The sequence below is a fragment of the Cotesia glomerata genome, linkage group LG3 (assembly GCF_020080835.1).
Source record: "Cotesia glomerata isolate CgM1 linkage group LG3, MPM_Cglom_v2.3, whole genome shotgun sequence".
NCBI classification, from domain to species: Eukaryota; Metazoa; Arthropoda; class Insecta; order Hymenoptera; family Braconidae; genus Cotesia; species Cotesia glomerata.
The window spans coordinates 446,242-465,231 of NC_058160.1; the positions used below are offsets into that span (position 1 = coordinate 446,242).

At 29.1% G+C, this 18,990-nt stretch overlaps 4 protein-coding genes and 1 long non-coding RNA gene across 5 annotated transcripts; 1 reads left to right on the top strand and 4 right to left on the bottom strand.

The window, feature by feature from the left end:
* Window positions 1-1,440: 1,440 nt before the first annotated feature.
* LOC123260682 (EF-hand domain-containing protein 1-like) lies at window positions 1,441-5,548 on the bottom strand. The gene is made up of 5 exons (XM_044721941.1): window positions 5,372-5,548; window positions 4,377-4,516; window positions 3,998-4,317; window positions 2,383-2,852; window positions 1,441-2,328 (listed from the first exon to the last, which is right to left on the bottom strand). The coding sequence occupies exons 1-5, from the start codon at window positions 5,417-5,419 to the stop codon at window positions 1,498-1,500; spliced, it is 1,809 nt and encodes a 602-aa protein (XP_044577876.1). The 5' UTR covers window positions 5,420-5,548; the 3' UTR covers window positions 1,441-1,497.
* Window positions 5,549-5,706: 158 nt separating this feature from the next.
* On the bottom strand, window positions 5,707-11,018 carry LOC123260683 (sodium-dependent phosphate transporter 2). The gene is made up of 7 exons (XM_044721943.1): window positions 10,708-11,018; window positions 10,498-10,538; window positions 8,952-9,936; window positions 8,670-8,876; window positions 7,904-8,114; window positions 7,185-7,828; window positions 5,707-5,988 (listed from the first exon to the last, which is right to left on the bottom strand). Exons 3-7 carry the CDS (start codon window positions 9,153-9,155, stop codon window positions 5,758-5,760), a joined length of 1,497 nt encoding a protein of 498 aa, XP_044577878.1. The 5' UTR covers window positions 9,156-9,936; window positions 10,498-10,538; window positions 10,708-11,018; the 3' UTR covers window positions 5,707-5,757.
* Window positions 11,019-11,134: 116 nt separating this feature from the next.
* LOC123260684 (cytochrome b-c1 complex subunit 7-like) lies at window positions 11,135-12,695 on the bottom strand. The gene is made up of 4 exons (XM_044721944.1): window positions 12,542-12,695; window positions 12,377-12,427; window positions 12,124-12,290; window positions 11,135-11,345 (listed from the first exon to the last, which is right to left on the bottom strand). Exons 1-4 carry the CDS (start codon window positions 12,579-12,581, stop codon window positions 11,268-11,270), a joined length of 336 nt encoding a protein of 111 aa, XP_044577879.1. The 5' UTR covers window positions 12,582-12,695; the 3' UTR covers window positions 11,135-11,267.
* Window positions 12,696-13,182: 487 nt separating this feature from the next.
* LOC123260685 (polyadenylate-binding protein) lies at window positions 13,183-17,598 on the top strand. The gene is made up of 3 exons (XM_044721945.1): window positions 13,183-14,102; window positions 15,140-15,450; window positions 16,173-17,598. The coding sequence occupies exons 1-3, from the start codon at window positions 13,910-13,912 to the stop codon at window positions 17,559-17,561; spliced, it is 1,893 nt and encodes a 630-aa protein (XP_044577880.1). The 5' UTR covers window positions 13,183-13,909; the 3' UTR covers window positions 17,562-17,598.
* On the bottom strand, window positions 17,199-18,203 carry LOC123260687. Its single transcript, XR_006508492.1, has 2 exons — window positions 17,927-18,203; window positions 17,199-17,668 (listed from the first exon to the last, which is right to left on the bottom strand). It is a non-coding gene; the product is annotated as an uncharacterized LOC123260687 (long non-coding RNA).
* Window positions 18,204-18,990: the final 787 nt, after the last annotated feature.

An 18,990-nucleotide genomic window follows, 5' to 3' on the forward strand; every position in this document is an offset into this window, starting at 1 on the left:
ATTATTATTTAATCATGTTAATTATATAATTAAAAATAAAAAAAAGTGTTGATCGGTCTTGAGATCGTGCTAAAAAAAAAAAAAACTAAATCACTAAAAAACAAATAGTCTGTCAATTTTTATTATATTACTATATTTTTGTTTTTATTGCTTAGATGTTATTGTACTGAGAGAAAAATACACTTGTACACCTACTGAACTATAACATGGTAACAGACTATATAATGTATAAATTTGAATTATACCTGTGAGATATGCAATTTGTTATTGTACTCACAATTTTATTCTCCTTGTCTTGTTTAAACGTGCAAACAAATTTTAATTACGATTACTCCGATGCATGAGAAATAAAGAACGATTAAATTCATTGAATAAAACTAGATTATTAATTAAATATTTTTTTATTTTGATATTTTTTTTCCTAACAATTCATTTATTATAATTTATATTATTAAGAAAATAAAAAAATTTTGTGTCCAGGATAGTCATGATAAAATCGTTTTTTTTTTTTTTTTTATTTAAATTTAGTGTCATTGCAAAGGTCTTGATTTGAAAATGCTCTATCTCTAGATACATAATTAAGAAATGATCTTGTATCTTGTGAACTATTGACATTTTTAAAGTTATAAGCTCACCCCGACATTACACTCATCGAGACCTTTCATTTGAGTACCCACATCAATTTTTCATATATTTATATATATTATATACATGTATATATGAAAAATATATCAAAAATGCATGTGGGTACTCAAATGAAAGCTCTTGATGAGTGTAACATCAGGATGAGCTTATATCTTTAAAAACGTCAATATTTAAGAAAGTACAGTGCAAATTAATAAATATCTTGTGACATAATGACATTTTTAGAGATATAAGCTCACTTCGACATTCCAATCATCGAGACCTTTCATTTGAGTACTCACATTAATTTTTTATATATTTCATATATTATATATATGTATATATGAAAAATATATCAAAAATGCATGTGGGTACTCAAATGAAAGCTCTTGATGAGTGTAACATCAGGATGAGCTTATATCTTTAAAAACGTCAATATTTAAGAAAGTACAGTGCAATTTAACAAATATCTTGTGAAATAATGACATTTTTAAAGATATAAGCTCACCCCGACATTACACTCTTCGAGACCTTTCATTTGAGTACCCACATCAATTTTTCATATATTTCATATATTTGTATATATTATATATATGTATATATGAAAAATATTTCAAAAATGCATGTGGGTACTCACATGAAATCTCTTGATGAGCGTAACATCAGGATGAGCTTATATGTTTAAAATCGTCAATATTTAAGAAAGTACAGTGCAATTTAACAAAAGTTATTATTTAATAATCCAAAATTTCATTTATTCATAATTCACAAGTCACGGCAGTCACATAGTGACTGCAAGGTTACTAATTAAGATTCTAAAAAAATTAAGCCAAATAATTTTTGTATCTGTAAAAAATTTTATTTGTAAAAGAATTAATTATTGCAAAGTACGGGAACTTGATCAGCCCAAGAAATTTGTCTAGTAGAACCAGGTCGATTTTCAGAATCTCCACCCGAGTTACTCTGCAAATTTTCAATAATTCTCTGCGCTTGCGGAGGATCCGCCAATTTAGTAGAATGAATTGGTTCTTGTAAGTGCAAGTCTTCCATTTTATCCAAAGCAGATTCTCTTATTAATTCATCACCAGAAGTAGCTTGATTATCGAAATAATTCTTTATATTATCAACAACATAGGTAGGAAATTTATCTCTGTTAGCTTCCACGTACTTGAGTACAAATAAATCAGCCCCAGTGATTACAAACCTGTGATTAAAAATATTTATTTCAGCTCCAATAAAAAAGTCCTCTGGAGTGTAATAAACAACTTGATCATTGTCGGTGTCAGCTCGATAAATTTTACTCTTTGGTACGAGCATTGCCGCCAAAAAACATCCACCCCGATGTCCAGAGTTCCTTTTATCTATTTCGGTTATTTTTATTTTCCCATCACTGAGACTGTACTCAAGAACAAACTCACGGTCTTTATCTTCCGGGTGCACAGCAATCATGCTCACTAAATACCGAAGTTTTTTTGGGTGATTAAATATCTTCCTTATCACATCTTCTTTATTATTTTCCTTAATTTGTCTTTGTAAGCGTTTTCTTGCTTCCGAGTTATTATAATAATAATCATCATTATCAATTCCCGCCGACACTCGCGCCGGCTGTTGAATATTAAGCATTTCACTGTAATACTTCCTCGTGAAATTATCGCAGTCATAAAAATAAAATTTACGACCAAAGATAAAAATTGTTTCTCCGACCTAAAAAAAAATAATTTATTAATTTCACTTCAAACGTTAAATTTAAAAACTGACCTTTAAATCAGACGGCGAATAAAAGTCACCATTATTATTATCATATCTTTCCATGTAAATACTCGGAAACGAATTGGGAACATCGCTCCAATTTTTGGGAACTTTCATCCTCTTTAAGAGTAACCTTGATGGGTCTTTTCCGTAATTAGTCACCTGAATTTCCCTCACCGCGATAGTGTCATCCGTCAAAAAGTACAAAACCTGATAGCGGTCGTCGTTCCAGGTCGCGTCGAAGGTCAAAACCATCCCGTCAAACTCCAAAAACCTTCGTCTTGGATCTTCGACACCTGGACGAGTACGTCGGGTCGCTGATAATGCTGCTCGTGAAGCATTTTCTTTGGCGACACGCTCCTGGGTGTAAGAGTCCGGTGGCGGGGTCTCTTTTTCTCCTAAATCAATTCCCTGGCTTCGCATAAATTCTTCAGTGAAGGTATCACAGTCCACCGTGTGATAAACTATTCCATAAATTGCTAAAATTATAATTATTTATATTATAAATCGGTTTTTTCACTTAAATTTAGTGGCACTGCAGAGGTCTTTACTTGAATTTGTGCCTTTTCAAGGTTTCATATTATTCTTACCGATAGTCAATTTATTATAAGTATTTAGGCTGCATTCAAAAATGCTCTATATTTCTAGATACATAATTAAGAAATGACCTTGTCATTTTGTATCTTGAGAACTATTGACATTTTTGAAGATATAAGCTCATCCTTATGTTACACTCATCGAGACCTTTCATTTGAGTACCCACATCAATTTTTCATATATTTCATATATTTATATATTTCACAAATACCATATATATAAAATATATAAAAAATCCCATGTAGGTACTTAAATTAAATGAAAGGTCTCGATGAGTGTAACATCAAAATGAGTTTATTTCTTAAAAAATGTCAATAATTAAGAAATGACCTTGTATCTCGTGAACTATTGACATTTCTAAAGATATAAGCTCATCCCGATATTACACTCATCAAGACCTTTCATTTGAGTACCCACATCAATTTTTCATATATTTATATATATATATATATATATATATATATATATATATATATTTATATATATATGTATATATGAAAAATATATCAAAAATACATGTGGGTACTCAAATGAAAGCTCTTGATGAGTGTAACATCGGGATGAGCTTATATCTTTAAAAACGTCAATAATTAAGAAAGTACAGTGCAATTTAACAAATATCTTGTGAACTATTGACATTTTTAAAGATATAAGCTAACCTCGACATTACACTCATCGAGACCTTTCATTTGAGTACCTACATCAATTTTTCATATATTTATATATTTATATATATGTATATATGAAAAATATATCAAAAATGCATGTGGGTACTCAAATGAAAGCTCTTGATGAGTGTAACATCAGGATGATCTTATATCTTTATAAATGTCTATAGTTAAGAAATTACACTTCAATTTAACAAAATTCATTATTTAATAGAACAAAAGTTTGCACTTGTAATTTCATTTAATTCCTAAGTGTGGAATTTTTTTGTTAAAATTTTTTTATAACAATTTAATTATTATAAAAATAAAAAAAAATCAACAGATGTCTATGAACTTCAGGATAATTAATGAAAACATACCTAAATCAATACCAATATTTAAATCTTTCCAATGATAAAACTCGCCGTTGATTTTAGGAATTTTTCCACGACGTACCAGCCTGCCCTGCTTAAAACCCGCATTGTCAACCGCGGGCTCCATAACTGACATTGTGTCATCCTCAAGAAAATAAATAATATTGACATGACGTATCCTGTGATACTCAGCCGGGGAATTGGGAACACTCTGGCGGAAAAATGCCTTGAAATTCAGACACTTTTGAGCGTACAACACATAATGCGGTATTACTTGACGATAAGCGTATCCTTTTGATCTTCCATAAGTCAGTGAGGGGTCGTATCTACAATTTATCCAATTATTAATTAAATTAATAATTAAATAAACTAATTATTTACTTACATAACTTCATTAGGGGACTCCTGGGCGTAAGCTGATGACTTTGAATCCACGGGACGTCGTCCCGTTCCAACACTCGAGTCACTAACAATTCTACCCGCATTTGAGTAATTTAATTTTTGTTTAAGTTTGTGGTCTTGATTCTGAATAAGTTAATTTTTTAATTATATTATAATCTCAATTATTTTAAATTATACTAAATTTTTTAATATTAAAGTTAGTCGACATTTAAAATTTTTTGATTTTGCTTCAATTATTAAATTAGAACTAAAAAATATTTTTTTTAAATTGCACTTACAGTTTTTCAAATTTTTTACAAATGTAAATTTTTTATGACATTAAAGTTAGCAGTCATTAGAGAATTTTTTGATTTATTTTAACAAACAAATTTGTTCCAAAAAATAAATTAAAAAAAATTGCATTTTTTATTTTTTTAATTTTGACATGTCAATTTTGTTTTCTAATTTTTTTTGAAAAAAATTCTAAAAATTATTAAATATCTTCTAAATTTCTTTTTATTGATTTTTTTCAATAGATAAAAATTATAAAAATTTTTAGATGTCGGCTAACTTAATTTTCATCTTAATTTTATAATACTAAAATTAGCCGACGTTATTAATTTTTGTTGTTTTTTTAATTTCTTAAATTATATAACTACAAAATATTTTTAAAAAATTGCTCGTGTAGTTTTTTAAATTTTTCACAAATGAATTTTTTAAAAAATTTTTTTGTAATAATTTTTTTAATAAAAAAATATTCTAAAAATTTTTAAATGTCGGCTAACTTAATTTCCATCTGAATTTTACAGACACCTGTTAATTTTTTGAAATTTTATAACAAAACTATATTAATTGAAAAAAAATTTTATGACATTGAAGTTAGCTATATCACTTGACCAATTTTAAATTTTATTTAACAATTAAATTAATTCAGATAAAAATTAAAAAAATTGACAGATGTTTGCTAATTTAAAAATAAATATTTAAATATTTACTCACTAAATAATTTTGAAAGGAGTACCCAGGTAACAAAGGTAAGTCCGCCATCGCGTAATCACAATCTTACTTACATTTATTTATTTAGATGTTTACTCTGACAACGGGTATTGATCGTTGCTAAGGAGTAATTAATATTAATATTAAATAACAAAATTGTTTTTTGTCAAAATAAAACAGCGTATTTATTTAATATAATCTCTAACATTACTCAAACAATTTATTATTTAATATTAATAATTAATAATATATATATATATATTATGGCGCGATATTGACAATTTAAGCGACCGCAGTGGGCGATGAGCTTTGCAATAATAATCAATAATACTTATGAGTAAATAAAAATAATTATTTAATAAATAATGACCATTTCTTCAAAGTTATTATCACATTTCTACGATTTGTTTCATGGCGACCATGCACCCAGCTGAAAGTAATCCTGCAGCTGGGACGGTTATCAGCCAGGCGAAAGCGATGTTTCGGAAGAGTGTCCAGGAAACTCCTTCGCCGCCCCGCGAAGCCCAGCCTACGCAGACGACGGACCCGACCTTGCAGTGGGTCGTAGAGACAGGCAGTCCAGCTTTGCTGGCTAGAAGAACTGTCAATGCTGCACCGACCTTAAAAAATTAATTTAATTATGAAAATTAATTTAGCAGATATTTGATAATTTTAAGAATATTTTTAAATAAATAAATTATGGCAAAAAAAAGAAGAAAAAAAATTGACTTGTAGAAATTTAAAAAAATAGAAAATGAAATTTTTTTTTAATAATTTTTTGGAAAAAATTTATTTGTAAAAAAAAATTAAAAAATGGTTAAGTGATTAATTTTTTAAATTACATTAAAATTAGGAGTAACTTTACCATTTTCTTTAACAATTAAATTGCTATAAAAAAATTTCACATTAATAAATTGAAATTAAATTTTAAAAAATAGTTTTTTCTTAATTTTGTTAAACTTTAATGCCATTTTTAATTTTTATTTTAAAATAAACTAGATAAAAAAAATTATTTTAAAAAATCGTCATTTATAATTTTTTAGAACTTTCAATAATGGAATTTTTTAGATAAAATTTTTTTGCTATAGTTTATTTGTTAAAAATAATAAAATGTCTCTTAATTTATGAAAATTAAATTAGCTGACGTCTAAACATTTTTATAATTTATTTTATTGAAAAAATTATTAAAAAAAAAATTTTCAGATGCAGAAAATTTAAAAAATTATCCGTGCAATTTTTTAAAAATATTTTTTTAGTTCTAATTTAATTAAAAACAAATCAAAAATTCTTTAACATCGGCTAATTTAATAATACTAAAGTTAGCCGACGATTTTAATTTTTTATATTTTTAATTAATTAAATTAGAACAAAAAATATTTATTAAAAATTGCACTTACAGTTTTTAAATTTTTTTTTATAAATGAAAATTTTTTTTTATTTTTTTGTAATCATTTTTTCAGTAAAAAAAAAATTCTAAAAATTTTTAGATGTCGGCTAACTTAATTTTCATGCTAATTTATAATAATAAAGTTCGCCAACATTTTTGATTTTGTTTAATTTATTAAATTAAAGCTAAAAAATATTTTTAAAAAATTGTACTTATAATTTTTCAAGTTTTTTATAAACGAAAATTTTTTTGTCAATTTTTTTAATAAAAAATTTTAAAATATCGGCTAACTTTATTTTCATGGCTAATTTTAGCATCATCTAAATTTCAGTATCATAAAAAAATATCGATCATGCAGCCTACTAATTTAAATGACTTATTTATATTAAAATTTATTCTGAGATCGATAATATACAGAAGAAGACGTACTTCGATAGTGAAACCAGTAGTGGGTGTAATTTTAGCAAGGTCCTGACCCAGAGTTTGAATGACGCGTCTACCCCAGATCCACAATCCAACAGAAATGCCGACTCCTCCGTAGAGAAGAATCAGCAGGGGTGTCTCAGTCTCTTGTTTAGCAGATCCTTCAGCGTAGACAGCCCAGAGACCTATCAGGGGTCCGATGGCGTTGCTGACGTCGTTGCCGCCGTGTGCGAAGCTCCCGAAAGCTGCGGTGAGCACTTGGAGGAAGGAGAATAATTTCGCCACCTCAGGATTGTCTTCTGTGTGATTCTGGGTGTCTACCGGCTCGGTGATACCCTCGTCGCAGATCTCAGTTCCGCCGGTTGTCAGTAACAGAGGACTCGCACTGTTGTTTCCTCTAAGACCTGGCTGCTCACCAGACTTGGCCACCTTGTTGGTCGTGTTCGGGGTCTCGGTTATCACCGACAAAGGCGTTGTTTCTTTTTTGCTGTCACAAGCCCCGAAGCTCGTCGGGTCCAGAGCGTTGCTCAGCATTATCCGGCGACGCTGAACCGGCACCACAAACACCAGGACTATCAGGCCGGATAATAATCCTGCTACCACCGCTGCTACTCCGCTGACCCACTTAGGCAAGTTATCCATCATCAATACTGAAAATTTAAATAATTATTTTTAATAATTGATAAATCTAGATTAAGACGGACAATATTAAAGGAGTTAATTACGTTTTGGTCCATCCAAAATAACAGATAAAATATTAACAGACAGTGTGAGGCCATAAAAAATTGGCAGGACACGAAGACCTCGTTCAAGGGGCATTCTAGCGTTTAATATTGACTTTTTTATCAACCAGAATAATAATACTGATACAATTCCGCTGAGTATTGGACTCGCGAACCATGATCCAGCTATATTTAATAAGGCCATCCATCTTACCTGTTAAAAAAATAAATTATAAGTTCGCTTGACTATTTTTTAATTTTTTTTTTTTTAAGGAACAAATTTCTTCAAAAAAATTGGATTTTAAAATTTTTTTAATTTTTACATGTCAATTTTTTTAAATAATTTATTTGTTAAAAACATTATTAAAATTATTAAATATCTGGTAAATTATTTACATTTAAAAATGACACTAAAGTTAGAAGTCACTTGGCTATTTTTTATTTTTTTTTTTTAACAAACAAATTTGTTGAAAAAAATTATTTAAAAAAAATTGGATTTCTAGTTTTTTTATATTTCTACATGTCAATTTTTTTTTGTCATAATTTATTTGTTAAAATGATCAAATATCTGCTAAATTAATTTTCATTTAAAAATGACATTAAAGTTAGCAGTCACTTGACTATTTTTAAATTTTTTTTTTAACACACAAATTTGTTAAAAAAAAATAGCATTTGTAATTTTTTTAAATTTCTCCATGTAAATTTATTTGTTAAAAAATTTATTAAATTAATTATAATTTAATTTTTATTTTCAGGTAAAATAACTTACGCCAGCAGTACCTCTGCATACAAGTGAAAAACCAACAGTCGCACCAACAATCGAATGCGTACCAGAAATGGGTAATCTTAATGCTGTAGCAAACAACAACCAAATCCCAGAACCAGTGAGACTACACAGTAAACCAATCATAAATTCTTTTTCAAATCCTTCGTACAAACCGACGTCCAAGATTCCTTTTCTCATTGTATCAGACACCTGAAAATCAACACCATGATTAATAATTTCTTCAGAACTGAAGAAATGTTGATAAAAAAATATTTAGGTAAGTACCTTGTAACCGATCAACACAGCTCCGGCTATTTCGAATATTGTAGCTAGTATGCATGCCTGAAAAATAGTCAACACTCCTGCACCGACACTTGTTCCAAAACTGTTAGCAACATCATTAGCTCCGATGCCAAACGCCAGTATAAATGCTACTATAAACCCAACAACTACCAGCCAAATGAAATCAGGATCATACTGTTCAGTCATTGTTACTGACTAATTAATAATAGTAATAATAATAATAATAATAATGTTTGTTATTATCTTGCTAGTTTTGATCTCAGTAACTCGTGGGTTCTCCAGTTGTAAAAATAACACTTTTAGCAACTCACTCATCCAATTATTATCATTACTGGTTCGGTATCTTTTTATTTTCTTCAAATTAATTCCATTCGCTCAGTCATATTTTTTACAGTGTAAATATAATTAATATATACACATTTGTACATGTATCATATATACATTTATATGTACATGCAGAAGCAATTAAAGGTCTATACCATGACAGGCCAATTGATAAGAATAAGTTAATACAACTTATAAAATAATTAACTATGATAGGCTAATCATACAGGAAATTATTAAAAAAAAAAAATTAACTTATACTTTATATCTTGAGGATAATAAAATCAACTCGGTATTAAACAATTTGTACATAAAAAGGAGGTAGTTTATCGCCGTAGCACCCAAATTCACTAGCTTCATGACTTTTTATCGTTTTATTTCAATTTGTTCTATCGTTTCTTCCTTGTTAGGTTTAATGGTTAATAAAAATATATATGTATATGTATAATATGTAATGATTAACGTGGTTTTTTTTAAGTATTTCTTCTTAGATTTTTTAATAATATTGTTATTGTAATTTAAATGTCGAGTGTTTACAAGACAATTTGTCTTCTAATTTAGGCACTGATTTTATTCTACCAAATGCCATACGCTTCATCATAATCTTCAATACTTTTATTGATCTTCTCTTCGTTTTTTGCATCTAAAAAAAATCACTTCATTAGTATGCACTCAATTTATCAAAATTTATTTTTATTATTTAATTAAAATATAAATAGACAATAATAAAATTGAAAAAAAAAAAGATGAATTTTAAAAATGGATCAACCAGTTTTTAATTACGGTTCTTATTCAGGAGATTGCAACAATGGAACCAATTGACATTTTATCGACTATTGAGTCATATGTTCAATTAAAAAAAAAATGTATTTGAAATTAAACTCATTTATTGTCAGCTAACGCTGTTAAATAATAATTAATTAATGTCAAATCATTGTTACTACAATTCATGCAATGAAGAAAATCAATTAATTTAAACTTTTAATTAAATTTACATGATTATTAAAAAAAATTAATTCAACTGTAAATTTATAATAATTTTAATATATTTTTGATAAGTTGAAAACCGCGTGGTAATTTATGGGGGTGAATGCCGGTGAAGGACATCTAGTTAACTTCTGGGATTTATTTAAAAAAAAAAACATTAATTAATTTGAATTAAAATATTGGAATTATTATTAATTAATTAATTGAAAAAACTTACCGGTATTTTGTTTCTCATACTCTTTACGTCGACACCAGGTCCTTTTGGATATCATCCAATTTTAAATTAACAAACGGAAGAAATTTAATTATTACTACAACTATTAACAATTAAATAATAAATATTTATGCACTAAATTGACCGTCTGATTGCAATAATAAATATTAACAATAGAATCTAATAAATAAAATGGACTCGTCTCGATCGTACCTAATTTTCTAACGTGTATTATAACTCGTGATGATCCAGATGACTGAGATTTTTCGAGAATGTTGTTCGTTAACATTTCCAGCCCCCGAAGGGTTGAAAAATAAGACGGGGTGCCGAAAATAGCGATTACGAGAATGCGAGGTTGCTATTGATCGTATTCCACTCACTCTGCGAGCTTGTGCTGGTATTTCCAACCCCTGACACATTCTTTCTACACAGTAACATATTCGATTCGGCACGTGTTCTCCATTTCCTGCTGCCTATTTTTCTCATATATACCTATATATTTCTTCAGTATAAATATATCCTATCAAAGCCTGGATTTAGATACTAACTGCTGATTAAATCAATTACCATCACTCTATTAAATCTTACTGTAATCAATTGTCTGATAATTACTGCGCTAACGATTGACTAGTCAAATGAATTGAACGGTTTTTATTTTTATTTACATTTATCTTCAATTCAGTATAATTTACATTCAAGCGGGACAATTATACTAATTATTTTTATTATTGATCTATTGTTTATTAAATTAATTCATTTTAATTATCCAATACTTATTCTGCATTCCATTCTTCTTTTTCTTTTATCTCCTTTCTTACTTCTTCCAAATATGGTTGCAAGTAACGGACATCCTAGGAAAAATTTATTTATTTTATTAATTTTTAAATAAATATAGTACTGAAATGAAAAAATATTTAACAATTTTAAAGATTTTTTTTAACAAAGAAAATTATTATAAAAAAAAATCTACATTTAAGAAATTTATAAAATTCTTTTTTGTTAAATTGCACTGTACTTTTTTAACTATTGACATTTATAAAGATATAAGCTCATTTTAATGTTACACATCAAGAGCTTTCATTTGAGTACCCACATTCATTTTTGATATATTTTTCATATATACATATATATAATATATAATATATATAAATATATCAAAAATTGATGTGGGTACTCAAATGAAAGGTTTTGATGAGTGTAACATCGGGATGAGCTTATATCTTTAGAAATGTCAATAGTTCACAAGATACAAGGTCATTTCTTAATTTTGTTAAATTGCACTGTACTTTCTAAACTATTGATATTTTTCAAAATATAAGCTCATCCTGATTTTACTCTCACCAAGAGCTTTCATTTGAGTACCCATTTGCATTTTTGATATATTTTTCATATATACATATATATATATATCTTAAGAAGCTTATATCTTTAAGAATGTCAATAGTTCACAAGATACAAGGTCATTTTTTAATTATATATCTATAGATAATTTTTTAGCTGTAACTTTTTTTTTTTTTTTCGACAATACCAAAAAATTGTTAAATTGTCTTTAATTATTATTAATAAAAATTAAAAAATATTTGTAATAATAATAATTGATAATAAATGTCAAAAATAACATTGTCATACTTCTTCCCACTTTGTCCATTGTTCTTTAGGCAATACAATTTTCTGGCAACTCAATTGCATTGCACGAACGATCCGGAATACTCTGGCATCCATAACATCTTCGGGAAGGCGACGTAACGCTTCCTTTACTTCGTCAGATTCATAAATACAGTCATCGTGCATCAGACCTACAAAATAACAATTTTAATAATAGTCACTTCTATACAAATTTTAACTAGTAATAACAATTATCAGCCAGTCGTTAATAAATTACCGTATTGATTGAAACGAGATTGGTTGTAGCACCATTTTTTTAAGCCATCGCCTGGAAAAAAACAAAATTCATTTACAAAATTGTTACATAATAAACCTTTATGACAAAACGTCATATTTTTATAAATTTCGTCAGAGAATTAAATATTTTAATAAGAATAATTACTTATTAGAAAGCGAGCAACTTTGGAACCACCAGCAGCCATAATTACTTTATTTAAATGATTATTAAATTAATTTTTTTCCGTCTGGAAATAATTTCACAGAGTTTTACTAAATATCTGCTTTGGGGTTAAAAGCTTTAACGCCATCTTGTGGAATTTTGCGCCATCTGGCGGGATATATAAAAATTAAATTAAATGTTTAAAAAATAAAATCAGTAATTGTTATTTTATAAAAAAATAAAAAATTAATTTTTCTGAGTGATAATCATTAAAATAATCATAAAATTTCGTCATAATAATTGATAAATTATTTTAAAATTTAAAAATTAAACAAAAAAACGCGGGAAAAATAAAAAACTATCGTTTGAGTTCATATGTTTTAATATTTTGTTTTTTTTTTTTCTTTGTCATTTAAGTGATATTTATTTAAGTGAATAATCGAGTTGTTAATTTAATTAGATTAAATAAATTATTAATGGCTAGTGAGTAATTATTAATAGGGTTATTTGTTGAAATAAAGTGAAATAATTATTTAAAAAATTAGTTTGAAGGCCGCAAGCGCGGTGGGACTAGTTAAAAAAGGCGTAGTAAACGTCATCAAGCGGCTGGTATATAAAGACGGTTAGGAAATATTCTGCTGCCTCTTCCTCATCAAAGAGTAGAGTTGTTTTCACGCGTGGTTGTTGTGTCTCCTTATTTTATTATTAAAAAATAGGTCACACAACCCACCTTTCATTCGTGAATAAACTCTTCTAAAGTTTATAAAGTCTTAAAAAAAATATAAAAAATCTAAAAAAAAAAATATAAAAAATAATAAAATCCAAAAAAATAACTTAAAATAATTAAAACCAAAAAAATCGCAAAACGTAGAACGTAAAATAAATAAAGTAATAATAATAAATCTGCGAACAACAACTCAGTGGACAAGAAAAAACGTAAGTAGTAACGTTATTTAAGTAACAAGAAAAAAAGGCCGTGTAAGTGTAGTACGACGACGTTAATAATTGGTAAATAGATATATATATATATATATATCAATAATAATAATAATAATTAATATTATTATTGCTATCACCATTAAGAGTGGAAAAAATATAAGTGTGCTTGTGGAATTATTTGTTGGGGAAAAATCAGCAAATCAGGAAAAGGCGATTCAACACGAGCCATATTGAAGCATCGAATATAGACGAGAAGAGGCCATTTTTTTTTCTCCCACCAGTCACCGAGTCATTCAGTTCCGCTTAGAACTCGGCATAACCAACATCGTTGACTGCTAACGTGGTTAGGACCGTTACTGTTTTTTTTTAACCTTTATTATTTATTATTACATTTATTTTCACGTTGATAAGAAGAAATAAAAAAGGATCACGATGAATCCTGGTGCACCGAATTACCCAATGGCATCGCTCTACGTCGGAGACTTGCAGTCGGATATTACTGAAGCAATGCTGTTTGAAAAATTCTCATCTGCTGGTCCTGTTTTGTCTATTCGCGTATGTCGCGATGTTATTACTCGACGTTCTCTTGGCTACGCCTACGTTAATTTTCAACAGCCTGCTGATGGTTAGTACTAATTTATTATTCAATTATTTTATTTATTCACCATTATTTATTTAAGATAAGATTATATTTTCGGCATGTTGATGGCTTCCATGCCGTTTGGAGGCCGCCATTTTGAATTACTATTTAGTGTCTCACGCACACGCCGCTGTGGAGCTAAACACGTGCACCGACCACCATATTGAACACATGGCGAGGCTAAAGAAGCCTGTTAGACTTTAATAATTTATTTTAATTTAATTATTTATATTTTATTCTAAAATATTTATTTCAAAAAAAAAATTTGGTTTTTTTTTTAAATTAAAAATTCTATGAAAATAATTCATTGTTATAATTTATTTAAATTTAATTATTTTATTCTATAATATTTAAATTTTGTTTTTTTTTTTAATTTTAAATTCTATGAAATTGATTCATTGTAACAATTTGTTATTTGTCACGTTTAATTTCTTTTGCTATGTATTATATGTTAATCTTATCTTGAAAAATTTGTTGAGTCATGATCCATCGCCACGTTGTGTATTAATCTGATACGGTATTTTAATATTAAGGTAGTACTATTGATTTTAGAATTGACGTTCAGAATTTAATGAAATTTGGCATATTGGTACTTTATAATATCATAATTAAGCAGTAAAATTTTTGGAACCTGAGCAAGTCCTGAAAAAAAAGATATTAACATCTACATATTTTTGCTTTTACCATTGATCCTTATGGATAATCACATACTTTATTTTATTTCACAAAACTGGACGTTCAGATTCTTATAAAAATCAAGACAACGAGAGAAAATAAGATCTAGAACATATTTAATAATAATCAGTATGGTTTCCAAGAATATGAGAATATTTATTAATAAAAAACATTAAAAATTTTATCTCTGTCTCTCTTTCTCCAACGTGATTTAGTATAGGGAAATCTACTACGTTAATCAAATAAGGTTAGGTTTTATGATTTGACTCTTGTGGTAATGGTAGTACTACCTTAACAATGATATTTAAAAAGAAATAATGAAAACTGATGTATGATAAATTTTTCAGCCGAACGTGCATTGGACACTATGAACTTTGATATGCTTAAAGGACGGCCTATTAGAATAATGTGGTCGCAACGTGATCCGTCTCTCCGTAAGTCCGGAGTTGGAAATGTCTTTATCAAGAACTTGGACCGTAGCATTGATAACAAGGCTATGTACGATACTTTCTCAGCGTTTGGTAATATTCTCAGCTGTAAAGTCGCTCAAGACGAGACTGGCGAGTCCAAGGGTTATGGATTCGTGCATTTTGAAACTGAGGAAGCTGCTAATAAATCTATTGACAAGGTCAACGGTATGCTGTTGAACGGCAAAAAGGTAAATTTTAATAACACTGCTAATATCTACTAGCTACATTATTAAAGAGCTCCAATTAAGATTCATTTTGTTCTAATAATTTACCAGAATAGTTTAGAATAAATTATTATTGGTAATGATGATAAATTCACGCGTCTGATATGTCGATCAGTCATGTAGAGGCTAGAAATAGCTGAACCCACTACGTGCCGGCATAAAAGTGGAAAAATGCGCTGAAGTGTTGTCTGAACCTTCTTTTTAAACAATTAATATTTTTTTTTAATTAAAATTTTCTTTCCATTTAATCTAATTTTTAAGTCGCGATAAAATCTTGAAATAAAATTAAAAAATTTGATAAATTAAAATTTTATTATTTATATTATTAAGAGAATAAAAAAAATTTTTTTATAATTAAAAAATGATCTTGTATCTTGTGAACTATTGACATTTTTAAAGATATAAGCTCACCCTGACATTACACTGATCGAAACCTTTCATTTGAGTACCCACATCAATTTTTCATATATTTATATATATTATATATATGTATATATGAAAAATATATCAAAAATGAATGTGGGTACTCAAATGAAAGCTCTTGATGTGTAACATTAAAATGAGCTTATATCTTTATAAATGTCAATAGTTAAAAAAGTACAGTGCAAATTAACAAAATTAATTATTTAATAAATAAAAATTTTATATATTTATAATAGTGAATTAAATATTTATTTGAATTTCAGGTCTACGTTGGCAAATTCATCCCACGCAAAGAGCGCGAAAAGGAATTGGGCGAGAAAGCAAAACTCTTCACCAACGTTTACGTGAAGAACTTCGGTGAAGACATGACTGATGAAAAATTACGGGAGATGTTTGAAAAATACGGAACCATAACTAGCCACAAAGTTATGTCTAAGGACGACGGCAAATCGCGAGGATTTGGATTCGTCGCCTTTGAAGATCCCGATGCAGCCGAGGAAGCCGTAATCGAGCTGAACGGCAAAGAAATTGCCGAGGGTAAATACATGTACGTCGGTCGCGCCCAGAAGAAAGCCGAGCGTCAGCAGGAGCTGAAACGCAAGTTCGAGCAGCTGAAAATCGAGCGACTGAATCGTTACCAAGGAGTCAATCTCTACGTTAAGAATCTCGACGACACCATCGACGATGAGCGCTTGCGCAAGGAGTTTACGCCTTTCGGAACCATAACTTCCGCAAAGGTAATGTTGGAAGACGGGCGCAGCAAGGGCTTTGGGTTCGTGTGCTTCTCGGCTCCGGAAGAAGCCACCAAGGCCGTGACCGAGATGAACGGCCGGATCGTCGGAACCAAGCCACTGTACGTGGCTCTTGCCCAGCGAAAGGACGAGCGCAAAGCTCACCTGGCTTCGCAGTACATCCAACGGATGTCTAACCTCAGGATGCAGCAAATGGGACCAATGTACCAGGCTGGAGGCGCTGGAAGCTTCTTTGTGCCAACTTTGCCCCAACCTCAACGCTTCTACGGGCCCGCCCAGATGGCCCAAGTACGCACGACTCCTCGCTGGCAAGCTCAGCCAAACCAAGTGCGCCCCAACGCCCAAGCCGGCAGCACCGGGTTCGCCACCATGCAAGCTCCGTTCCGCGCAACTCCTCGCGCCGCCACTGCCCAAGCCGGTGCGATGAGGAACGCCATCTCCGCGAGACCCATCACTGGGCAGCAGCAGCAGGTCGCTGGAGCCAACATCCAAGGACGCTCCATCAGCGGAACCAACGTCGGAGTTGCTCAGACTCAGAGTCGGCCTCCGAACTTCAAGTACAACATCAACGTTCGCAACCCACCCCAGCCCATGCAGATGCCCCAGCCGGCTCCGGTTCAGCAAGCTGTCCACATCCAGGGTCAGGAACCCCTCACTGCTTCCATGCTGGCTGCTGCTCTTCCTCAAGAACAGAAGCAAATGCTGGGTGAAAGACTTTTCCCGCTTATCCAGATGATGTACCCGCAGCTCACCGGTAAGATTACTGGCATGTTGCTCGAGATTGATAATTCTGAGTTGTTGCACATGTTGGAGCACAGCGAATCGCTCAAGGCTAAAGTCGAGGAAGCCGTCGCCGTGCTACAGGCTCATCAGGCCAAGCAAGCCGTCAAGAAGGACTAAGGTCCACGCAACTTCGTTGCTGAATAATAATAATAATGAAAAATAATAATTTTATTCTGATAATATTCCTTGATTTTGTTTAAACTATTTTTTTTTATTTTTTTTTTCTTGTATTACCAAGGTCTTACTTTTTGTATTTGAATGTTTTTATATTTATTAATTACTTCAAATTTAATAGAAATAATTATTATGATTATTTATTAATTTTTATTGTTGTATTTATTTCTATTAAATTTTAAGTAATTAATAGAAATTAATACAATAATGAAAATTAATAAATAAGAATCATAATAATTATTTCGATGAAATTTTAAATAATTAATAAAAAAAATATTTAAATAAAAATAATAAGACCTTGGTCATACTCGGGATTTATCAGAATACTTACTGGAAACTTTTCGTCCGTCGAAACGATTCCATGACTCGTCATTTATTTATGATAATTAACTTCTCTTTTTTAGTTTTTGTATTGATTCAATTTAAATAACATATTTACTAGTGAAAAACTTTCACCGGTAATATTTTTCCATTCAGCACTAAAATGATTAATATTTTCTTTACTTTCTTATTTGGTTAAAATTACAACGGGCGAACTTTTTTTTTTAAATAAATGAAAAAAAAATAGAAAAATGATAATGTTTTTCAGAGAAAAAAGAAAATGTCAAAAAAAGAGCAAAATAATTTTTTTCATTTTCATTTTCATTTTTTCCTTTTTTCATTTTCATAGTTTGTAAGACTCGGTGATATTTTAGCAGAGTTGTTTTTAATTTTTAATTAATTGTGAGCATTTGTGTATGTTTTTCTTCAATCATGTTACTGATAATTGAAAAGTTTAAACAACTCAGCTGGAAAGTCGTTGAGGTAAAAGTTATGAAAATGAGAAAATAAAGAAAATGGTAAAAATAAAAAAAATAATAAAATATCACAAAACGTAAAAAAAATCGCAAAATAATTAAAAAATATAAATAAACTTATTGAAATGAAACAAATAATACAATTTACATATGTGACTACTTTTGTAAAATTTAATGTTTAAAAAAAAACAAAAATGAAAAAAAAAAACTCTGTTAATTGCGAAGATAAAACAACGATTGTATCTGTTTTTTTCTTCATGTTTTATGATAATAATAATTTTTCCTTTCAAAAATATTTTTTGTCTTTTTATTTCTTCCCTAATAAATCATTAACTTTTATTAAAACTAAAATTTAATAATTTTATAACAAATAAATAATGATAAAAAAAAAATTGACGTAAAAATAAAATGCAATTTTTTAAAAATAATTTTTTTTATTAAGTAAAATTAAAAAATTGTTAAGTGACTAGCTTTAATGTCATTTTAGTTTTTGATAAATTACCAAAAGTGATTGAATATTTTCAAAAAAAATTTAATATTTAATTTTAACATTTCTTTTTTTTTAAAGAAAATTC